Source organism: Echinops telfairi, unplaced genomic scaffold, assembly GCF_000313985.2.
Source record: "Echinops telfairi isolate 266 unplaced genomic scaffold, ASM31398v2 ScPeMD7_28;HRSCAF=97, whole genome shotgun sequence".
NCBI lineage: Eukaryota > Metazoa > Chordata > Mammalia > Afrosoricida > Tenrecidae > Echinops > Echinops telfairi.
In genome coordinates, this window is record NW_022103925.1 from 543473 (window position 1) to 554777 (window position 11305).

The window sequence follows — 11305 nt, forward strand, 5'->3', positions numbered from 1 at the left end:
TTTGTCTTCAGTGATCAGTCCTGCCAGGAAGGTGAGTATCATAGAAACCACATTATTAGAACAAACCATTCTTATACTGAGGTAAGATTTAAGTAGAGGCATCTGCTTCCTTGTTGTATTTGCATATATATACATATATAAACACATATTTATATATTTTTCTTTTTTTTTTTTGAGCCTCCTTCCACTATTACATTTATCCAACGTTTACCTCTCAATAATTCCTCTCAGATACAATTCGATTGAGCAAGCAAGACCAGAAAAGCTATGCCAGGCGTCCTCAAACTACGGCCTGAGGACCACATGCGGCCCGCCGAGGACATTTATCCAGCCCGCCGGGTGTTTATGCCCCGTTTCGGTTTTTTACTTCAAAATAAGATATGTGCAGTGTGCATAGGAAAATATTTGTTCATATTTTTTTTTCAAACTATAGTCCGGCCCTCCGACTGGTCTGAGGGACAGTGAACTGGCCCCGTTTAAAAAGTGTGAGGACCCTGAGCTGTGCCCTCTTGCCATCAATTTTAGAACACTTAGCATTACCCTGCACCCATCATTGTTGACTCCCTGCTCGCCCCAATCCCTTCCCGTGCTCCCCAAGAACAGCGGCTCTTGGTCCAGTCGCTGTCTCTGTAAGATAAGATTGCCAATCTGACTATCTTGTGTAGCTACACACACACACACATTCACAAGTCGAGCAGGGTCCTGACACAGAGCAGATGAATAGCTCTCTGTTACGCAGAAGGACATGTTACACACCGCCAGTACAGTCCCCGTTTCTTTGAGAGTTAGGTATTTCAGGTCTGTGGGAGGCACTTTTGAATGATGTAAAAGTCATGTTCTTCACCCAAGGCCACCTTCAGTTCCAGTCTGGATTGGTCGGCCCCCAGCTCCACCACCCACTCTGTCTTCCCATGCTGCCGGGGTCACTCCGCCATGAGGAAGACCGCCCACTTCCCGCTGTCTTTCTCCTTCATCTCGGTCCGTCCCCACGGGGTAAGCTGGCATCAAGTCAGTTGGTACTCAGTGATGGCTGGGCAGCCAGAGAGAGGCTGCTCTGTTGGGTTCCTGGGACCTGGGGCCTTTGGGGAGCAGAATGCCAGACCTGCCTTCCCAGGTGCTCTGGGTGGGTGTGAACCACCAGCCTGATAATCCAGAGCTTAGGCGCCCACTACGGAGGGCGTCCAGTGAAGTGCAGACAGCCACACTCACGTCCACAGCCCTTTAGGAGCCCCTGGGGGGACAGATGAGCTCAGCTGCTGAGGCTGGAGGTTCCCGCCCACTGGTAGTCTACTGCTGAAGGAGGCAAAACGGATGCGAGGGATTTGTATCGCTGTGAGCTCCATACTCCTTTCCTTCGCTGCGCTACGTTCATTCTTCTTGCTGTTTTGTGACATCACCCCAGATCTCACCAGCCCTTTGAAGCCCTTCTGAGTCTGCAGCCTGCTCCTGTTTCTGTGTGCTCCTCACAGGCTAGCCTCGCTCTCCTTTAGTTGTGGTTGTGTTTGGGGGTGTCATCACAGAGCATGTGGGGTCACACAGACTGGTCTCTGACACAGGCTGCCTGCCTCTCCTTCCCACCCCTCCCTGTTTGCCCTGTTCTGCCTGCCCCTACTGAGTCTCTCCCCATTCACACTCCACTGAGCCCCGCACACCACTTGGGTTTGCGTCCTTGAGAAAATGACTCGCAAACACTGCTGCCCAGCCACACCCCAGCAGCTCACCTCAGATGCACGTGGTGACCATGGAGCCCTGCCCTTGGGTGCAGAGTGGAACAGTGCCCTAGCCATTCCCGACACATTCACAGCCTGTCTCCGAGGAGCTTCAGGGAGGGTTTGACCCACTGACCTTTCCGCTGGTGGTTGAGTGCATGGCCATTGGTGCCACCAGGGGTGCCTCCTCTTATAGAGACCTTATACGTTAACCTCGTTGCCAAGGTAAGGAGCCCTGGTGGTGTAGTAGTTACGCATTGGGCCATGCTTGATCAGCATGGTTGGCAGCTCAGAACCACCAGCAGCTCCACAAGGTGACAGGCTTTCTACTCCCATAAACAATGACAGCCTCGGAAACCCACGGGGGCGCTGAGTCAGCATTGACTCTCCGGCAGTGTGTTTGGGTTTTCCATGTAGCCAATGTAAACTAATGAAGAGGCTCAGAAACAAAGCACCTGTTCAACCCAATGGTGTCCTAGCTGTGTTCATTCTCAGCCCTACCCTGTGGTAAACAGGGAAACTGAGTCACAGAGTCACAACTGGAGCTGGGACTTCCACCCTGGGTGGCTCACTGCACTGTGACACAGCACTCTCCTTACTCACGAGTGCCTCCTGAAGTATGACCTGCTGTGCATGCCCTGAATGTCAGGTGTGCAGACCTGGGTGTGGGACCCTGCAGTTGCAGGAATTTCTGTGTGGCATGGTATAGAAGAACTGGGCACTGCCCTCCTGTTTCTGTGAATGCCCGGAACCCCCTAACCCTGTTATTTTCTTCCTGTAGGAATTTGCTTACTAGAAAACAAAGTACAAGACTTGACAAACAAAATGACTTGGGATGGAAGTTATTTGGAAAAGTGCCGCTCCAAGAGAATGCTCAGAAAGAGTCCAAGAAAACCCCACAGGTATATGCCCTGTGCACGCTGAGGGCTTGTGCTGTGCACCACTGCTGGTCAGGAGGCTGCACACGGCCTTCCCTGCCGCCGCTCCTGAGGACCAAGTCCTGTTCGCCGTGTGGGCGGCTCTGCGCTGACCTTGCCACCGACACACAAGGCCCCCGGGGTGCTGTGGGCTAGGTGCTGGGCTGCCAACCTCCAGGTCAGCGGTTCTAATCTACTAGCCACTCTGCAGGAAAAAGACGAGGCTGACTACTCCCATTCAGAGGACAGCCTCAGGACCCGCGGTGCAGCTCTGCCGGGCCCTGCCAGCTTGCTGAGTTGGAGGTGGCCACACAGCAGTGGGTTTTGTTTTGGTTCCGCTGGCAGAGTAGCTTCATCTTAGGGCACCTGATTGGGGTTTCCCTGGTATCAATTGTGAAGCTTCTGGGCATGCTGTTGGCAGGAGGCCGGTTCCCTCTGACCCTTGGGAGCCCTGGGCCTTGTCTTCCTGGGTGTCTCTGGGGGAGGGAGGGCCCAGTGTGGGGCCCTGGAGTGGCCCACTCCCCTGGGTCGGTGTGGGGTGCTTTGCGCTGGGCGGCTCAGGAATGTGCTGGCAGTCCTCCTCCAGCTTCTGGCCCTGGCTTCCAGCCACATGAGCCTCCTCTTCAGCCCAATGGACCCAGGGCCTTCACTTCTAGCCCTGCCGGCGGAGGGTGTTTGCCCTGGGCTAGGAACAGGAGCTTAGTTGCAGCCGGGTCTGGGCTGCAGAGGGGCCAGTGGGCAGTTACAGTGGCAGCTATAGCAATGCCGGTGGGATGGGGCTGGAGATTCTGGCTGCTCCCACAGACTCCAGCCCAGGACGCATAAGGCACTAGCGTCGGGTTCATGTTCACAGGTCACTGATTCTGAATCTGCACTGCCCAAGACGTGGGCTTGTTGGAAATCACCCTGCTAGACTGCGTGCATGCAGCTCCAGGGCCAACATCTCAGGAGATGGTGGAGCCACCTGCTCACCTGTCATCGCCCTCCCCCCTGGCGCTTACCACCTGGAGGCACCCTGTCCATCCTCTGCTGCTACATTCCCCTGGGAGTTTCGGAGGTGTGGGATCAGGTTCCTGAATGTGGAGGCGTGTCCTGTGAGCCAGGATGGCTGGGCAGCCGGTCAGGTAACACAATCTCCCAGTGCCGAAGTCCAGTTGGCTTCCACCATCAATAATAGAGAGTGCAATTATAGCTGGCTACACGATCTGCCCCGTCTGCCTGCTTGCCTGCCTGCTCCTGCCTCTGGTCGCTCCCTCCTCTGGGTGCCACCCCCCTTCCTGTAGGAGGCCTCGAGTCAGCCAGGAGTCAGCCAGGCGCCGTGCTGGCTGTGGTAAACCTCGAGGTGTGCTGGGCCTGAGGGAAGCAGAAGCGAAGTGCTGGGGGAGGCACCCCTCCTTCCCTCGATCCATGGACTGGGCAGTCAGACACTGAGCTGTCTCCCTGCTGGGTGGCCGCTGGGCTGTGTAACTTAGGGCAAGTTCCTTGGCTTTTCTGAGCTTTGTGTAGGTCACCTCTCAAATGAGAGGATAATGGTCCCTCCTATTATCCACTGTGCTGAGTTGGCACAGTGTGTGGGGGGGGTCAAACTGTGGCCAAGCAGCTGTTGGAGAGGCCAGTGTCCAGTGCCCCTCTCCACGTCCTGGAGGAGCCTGTCAGAGCTGCTGCGCTGGGCGGACTCCGCCATGGTCTGGCGTGTTGCTGCTGCCAGCGCCTTCACGGGTTGGTTCCGACTCAGCGACCAGATGGTCAGCAGAGCGAAGCACCACCTGGTCCTGCACCGTCCTAGGAGTTGTTCTCGTGTCAGAGCCACTATCCGGCCATCTCCTCGGAAGCCTTCCTCTCCGTCCTGCCCCTCTACTTCAGCAAGCATGATGTCCTTCTCCAGATGGGTCTCTTCTGACAACACGTCCGAAGTAGTGAGAGGAAGCCTCGCCAGCCTGGCCTCTGAGGAGCCTCTGGCTGGACTTCCTCCCAGACAGGTCTGGTTGTGCCTTTGTCAGTCGGTGGCACTTTGGATATTCTTTGCCAGCACCACAGTTCAAATGCACCGATTCGTCTTCAGTCTTGCTCATTCAGTGCCCAGCTCTCACACCTGTGGGGCACTTGCACATGACCATGCAAAGGCCGTCAGCTGTGTGGAACTTAACAAACTAAGGACAGCCTGGGGAAGACCGGCGATTGTCAGGCACAACTTGTACATGAATCAAGAGGGAGCTGCGCAAGCAGAGCAGGGAATCCTGCGAGGTCAGAGTCAGGGGAGGTGCGCGTCAAGGTTGTGTCCTCTCACTGTATTTATTTACTCTGTGCTGAGCAAATCATCAGAGATGTGGGTTATCCAAAGAAGAATGTGGCATCAGGCTGGAGGAAGGCTTGTTAATAACGAGATACGCAGATGACAACCTTACTGGCTGAAAGTGAGCGAGCCTGAAGCAGGAGCTGATGCAGATCAAGGACTCCAGCCTTCAGTGTGGATGACAACTCGAGTGTCAGGAAGACCCCGGTCCTCACCACTGGACCCACAGGTCACATCGTGATCAATGGAGAGCGAGTTGGGGTGGTCAAGGGTTCCGTTTTGCTGAGATCCACAATCACTGCCCATGGACCCAGCAGCCAGGAGATCCAAGGCCACACTGCTTTGGGTCATTCTGCTGCACAGGCCTCCTGAGTGTTGAAGAGCAGGGAGGTCACTTTGAGGACAAGGTGATGTCCTTCGCTTCCTATGCACCTGAGAGTTGGAACATTGAGAATCGCCTTCTGGAATTTCAAGCCCGCTCAGAAAGCTTAAAAGGAAAATCCCAGAAGGCAAATTCAGGACAGCTCGGAGTACAATTCCTTCTGCTCAGCCAGGCCCCGTGAGAAGGCTGGCCACTGAGAAAGGCTCAAAGTGCAGAAGAGATGGCTCTGGCTGATCGGGGCCAACAAAATATGAAAATAACATGAAAACATGTTATTTTCTACCCACAAAACTACGTCTAAGAAGCCCCCCCCCCCTCCCCCTCGCCCTGCTCCTTGCCCTTCCTCAGTCTCTGGAACTCGGGTTCCGGGCAGGTGACAGTGCTGCCCGAGCATGTGCTCTTCCAGGACCTGCTGCTTGGTGGAGACCAGCTTCTGGGAGGGAGGGAGGTGGGGGCACAGCTGTGGAAGAACAGAATTCAGAGTACTGCTGGCTTGGGGTGGAGTTAGCATGCCCCTCAGCTCCACCCAGTCTGGCAACAGGCGTTTGCCTACTAGCAGTGTGAGGAGAGCCCCCAGCTCTCAGGGGCTTCTCAGTCCCTTGTGCCCTTGCACCCCAGCCCAAGCAGGCCTGGCAGAGGCGGCAGGGCCTGGCAAGGGGGCAGAGCTCACAGGCAGAGGCATGCCACAGGAGTGTCGTTGCCAGCTCAGTCTGCTCCCTCCTTCCCACATCTGCCTCAGACATGGACATGGACACAACCCTGGGCCCAGAGAGCCGCCCAGGGGAGACCCAGGGAGCCAGAAAGTTCATTAAGGGAGAGTTAGCCCTTAATGAAGTTTTGTGGTTTCAGGGAGGAGCCCTGCTGGCCCAGGGGCTAAGCACAGGGCTGCCAACTGAAAAGGCAGTGGTTCGAATCATCCAGCTGCTCTGAGGGAGGAAGATGGGCCTTTGGCATCTAGTTGGGCTGACAGCAGGGGAGTTCTGCTCTCTACTTTGAGTCAGAATTGACTCTATTGCAGTGAGCTGTCATTGGTTCATTTGCATTCCTTTTGCTTTGAAGGGTGGCATGGCTCTGACCCTACACAGCATACTGACTACTCTGTCCCCCTCTGAATTTTGGATTGGAAGACCCCACACAAGCCTTGGGCAGGTCTGGAAAGTACTTATCACTCGGGCTTTGAAAGCTGACTCCAGGACCATGCCTTACAGAGAACTTGTGCGAACTTGTGGTTGGAACCCACCCAGATCAATTCGTTACTACAACCAAGAAGTCAACATTCTCCTCAGACTGTAGCTCAGACCCAGAGACATACACAGTCTTCAGCTATCTAGCTTGCAGTTCAAAATCATTTGGCATCTGAAGGACCAGGGAAATCTTAATGTGCATGTGAAAATACAGTCGACAGACAGCGAAGCTGCACCAACACACATGGAGGACTCGTCTGACAAAGCCCCTGAGGCGTCCAAGTGCTCCAGCAATAAGGGCCGGTCGCCTTGAGCTGGAGAGTGCCCGCAGAGGAGCACGGACCTCAAGAACCAGACAGAAGTTTTAGAACTGATTAGGGGGTGATGGAAGTTCATAAGACCTGTTTGGACTCAATAGCAGAATGGAGAGGAAAGGCAGTGAACTTGAAGATAGATTCATGTAAGAGGAAAAATACTTTTTTACAGAGAGCATGTGGGCAATGTTAGGAGACCTAATACGTATGATTGCAGTCCCGGGACAAGAGAAGAAAGAGCCCGATGCAGAAAACACACCAGAGCATCTAGGGCACACGCTGAGAACCTCCGTGCTCAGATGCAGCCTAACCAAACTGGTAGAAATAGCAACAACTTATTTTTAAAGCGGCCGGATAAGTGCAACGGCGATGGGAAACGGCGATTCGAATGACTGAAAATTTCTTATCAGAAACCACAGAGGCCAAAGGAACTGGAGCGACATTTGTAAAGTGCTGGAAGAAAAGAACTGTCAACCCAGAATTCTGTGTGCGGCAAAAATAACCTCAGGGACGAAGATGAAATGAAGACGAAGCAGCACGAGGAGAGTTGGGCAGACTTGCAGACGCTCGTCTTTGGGACATCACGCTGACCAGAACGAAACGCAGACCTCGGCTGGAGAGGAGGGAAACAGACCACCCGGCTCCCGGTTGTGTTCTCCAGAGTATGTCTAGCTGGAAGCTGGAGTGCCAGCGTTTAAGGTTTTCTATGTATGTGGACGCAGTATCTAAAACACTTACACTACGAAGACAGGGTGGTGAAGTTTCTGTATTCCACTTGGAGTGGTAAAATAGGGTTTCTAAGTAGATTGTGGGCAATGAAATATGTATATTCTGATCCTAGATCAATCATGAAACTACACAGAAAGATATTCAAAAGCCTACTGGAAACAAAAGGTGTATGAATTGTTGAATGTAAAACTGATCATTGTAAACCCTCACCCAATTCACAACAAAAAGGAGAAAATGAATATTAAAAGCACCATAATCAAATGAAAAGGCTGAAAGAACTCAAAAGAAGCAGAAATAGGGAAGGAAATAATAAAATGATAGGCACAAACACGAACCTATTTTATGCTAAACATAGATTCTGAACACATCAATTATAAGACAGGTTGTCAAAAAGGATTTCAGAAAATAGCCAGTATGTTTCATCTAAGGAGCCTTGTGGTTATGTGTTGGGCTGCTAACCACCAGGTCAGCAGTTCAAAACCAACAGCTGCTCCGAGGGAGAACAATGAGGCTTTCAACCCCTGGGAAGAGTTAGAGTCTCAGGGTTGCTGTGAGTCGGCCTCAGCTTCCTGGCCGAGAGTTCTTATTTGAGCATGCGGTCTACAAGACACTCACTTCAAATACAATGACTAGGCACAGGCTAGACATAAGAGATGCAAAACAGATCTGCCTTAAAAGCACTAAGCCAGATTGAGATGGAGTGGGGATATTACTATCAGAGAACAGAGACTCGGGAGTGAAGAAATGACCGGGGATGGAATGGAACATTCATCAACAAAGAGGTCAGTTCTCCCAGAAACCACAGCGCACCTGAGTGAACACGTGCCTGACACGAGTTGTCCGGCACCCGGAGTAAAAGCAGACGAGAGGGGAGAAGGAGCGGGCCAGTCAGAGCTGGACGTGTCAACACACCGCGAATGGGAGCCTTTTGACAGAGAAGACTACACGGTCCCAACGCTCACCAAGATCAAGCATAACCTGGCCTATAAAGGAAACTTCTTTTGTTTTTGTTTCATAAAGATATTTTTACAGACAGCAGAAAGATTTTGGGGGGGGGGGCGGAATAAAAGCACCTGCCGCAGCAGGTGGGGACTCACAATGATTGCTGGAAAGGAGCTTTTTCTAAGCATTAGCATGCTGTAAAGCAGGTTCTCTAGCCACCGTGGGGCTTGTTGGGGTCACTGTTGTTAGGTACCATGCTGCACAGTGACCCCCGTGCAACGGGGTGAAAGGCGGCCTGGCCCTGCTCGCCCTCAGTGGTTGCATGGGGCCCATTGTTGCAGCCGCGATGTCAGTCTCTGGAAGCCATCCCTTTTTCACTGCCTTGATACTTTACCAAGCGTGGCGTCCTTCTCCAGGGACGGGTCTCCTGAGAACATGTCCAAAGTACGTGAGATGAAGTCTTACCAGCCTCACTTCTAAGGAGCACTCTGGCCGTACTTTGTCCAAGCCAAGACTGGTTTTGTTTGGGCCCAAACCCAACCTACTGCCATCAGTTGACTCCGACGCTCAGTGACCCTATAGAACAGTGCTTCTCAATCTGTGGATCACGACCCCTTTGGGGGTTGAACGACCCTTTCCAGGGGTCGCCCAATTCATAACAGTAGCAAAATTACAGTTATGAAGTAGCAACAAAAATAACTTTATGGTTGGGGGTCACCCCAACATCATGAACTGTATGAAAGGGTTGCGCATGGCATGAGGAAGGTTGGGAACCACTGCTCTAGAGCAGGGGTCTTCAGACTTTTAAAACGGGGCCAGTTCACTGTCCCTCGGACCCATTGGAGGGCCGGACTATAGTACTTAAAAAAAAAAAACCCTATGAACAAATTCCTATGCACACTGCACATATCTTATTTTGAAGTAAAAAACAAAATGGGGCAAAAACACCTGGCGGGCCGGATAAATGTCCTCCATGGGCTGGGCCGTAGTTTGAGGACCCCTGAATGTCTAATGGGGCCAGATAGGCTCCCCCTCCCCCGTGGAGCAGCGATTGGGTGTGAACTGCACACCTGGTGGTCCCCAGCCCACTACACCACCAGGGTTCCTCTCTGCTGGTGGCTGGTGGTGCAGTCGGGGCTGCCCCAGCACCACAGCTCCCATTTCAAGCGATCAGTTTTGTTCCAGTTTTACATGAGTATGAGGTGATTGAAGATACAGTGGGATCCATGTATTCCCTAGAAATCTAAAAAGCCATGATGATAACCAGAATATCTCCCAAAATTTGACAATTGAGCAACACATTTCTAAATAACCCCATGGACCATTGGGGAAGTTACAGGAGAAATCAGAAACATATTTCAACAAAAATATGTTTTGGGGTGCAAAGGAGACAACCTGAGGTTGGGTGTCCCAATGATTGGCAACTTGGGACGATCATGTGTTTGCTACTTTCATATTTCTCTGTGCTTTTTGCTTCATGTCTTAGTTCTGCAGACTGATAGTTTTGCTTTAAGCGAGTGGGTGTTATTGAAATTGTTCACTGTGTCCAACCTTTGTTGTTTTGTGAAAGTGTTGTCATTTAAATTTTGTTAAATTGCGTAAGTGAATCTTTTCAGACATTTCAGTCATATATACATATGTATATTTTTCAATCGTATTTTAAATCTATACTATGAACTAGATCAATAATATTATCATTTCTATAATTACCAAGTGTCCCATGGAGGTTACTTGTATTCTTTCTCAAGAAGCTGACAGGCTACTTCAGAAGTGAGCTGAAGACATCATCTAGACGTAGGAACGGGTTTTGAGCATGCACTAAGTCAAAATCCCTCATTCTTACGATGTGGCCCTGTAAGACTTACCCTCACGAAGTGGTCACTGACGATAAGGGTGCTGTATGTAGCAAACTATGGTAAAGACTCAGGTGGTACCTCGCTATCAGATAGTGTCTGAGGTCTTAAAAAGATTTATCTTAACACAAGTATCCATCTAAGTGAGGTGTCAGTTAAATCCGCAGAGAAGCGCACCTCCTGCATGATCAAAGAATTGTTAATTTTTAAAAAATCCACCATCAGAAGAGAGGATTGTATTAGAATTTAAATTCTGAGCACCAGGTTTACAAAAGGCTACAGGAGACAGTAAAAGCTCAAAATCCACTCGCCAAGTCCCCAGATGAATTAAGCCTCCATTGGATTCCTTCTGACCGTCAAGCAGGAGTGCGCACAGTGCACTCGACAGTAGAGGACGCTGCCCCTCAGTCAGCCCTGGGCTGCTACATGTCGGAATGGACCAGATGGCAGAGAGGGCTGGTGTCTCCTGCCTGAGTATGTCGTGGATGGTGACGACCAGACTGAGGTCAAATCATCATGAGTCAGAGCACTGGACCAATCTTGCACACCTTCTCTCTGCTGTGATGTGTGTGTCCCAGTCATGGTCCTGGTCCCACTTCCATACTCTGGCCAGTCACGCTCCTGTGACAGCCTCCTTTGCCTTCTGTGCCCTCTGTTAGCCTCTTTCCTCTGTGACTGCTCGGCTGTCATGACCACCGTCTCCTTCTAGTCTCCCTGTCCGGATGGTGCGTCTGTATCTTTGTCTTGCCTTTTCCGGTTTAAAAACCAGTAAATCTTTCCCTTACGTTATATTTGAGATTTGGGGTCTCCTTTATGTCCTAAAACAAGTAAATTAAATCTTGGGGGATAGCTAAAGCAGCACTTAGTGGGAAACGCATAGCCTTAAAATACCTAAATTAGAAAAGAAGAAAGGGCCCAGATTGCAGTGCAGTTTTCTGCCTTAAAGACCTGCATGCATTTGGCAGCTGTGACCTCGGGGTGG

The 11305-nt window shown here is 51.4% G+C and overlaps 1 protein-coding gene across 1 annotated transcript in view; it reads left to right on the plus strand.

Moving 5' to 3' along the window:
• TBC1D14 (TBC1 domain family member 14) overlaps nt 1-11305 on the plus strand; it is a 54777-nt gene that overhangs the window by 27025 nt on the left and 16447 nt on the right. The window contains exon 3 of the mRNA XM_004715085.3: nt 2491-2611. Coding sequence (XP_004715142.1) covers nt 2491-2611 — 121 coding nt within the window. The remainder of the gene's footprint in view (nt 1-2490; nt 2612-11305) is intronic.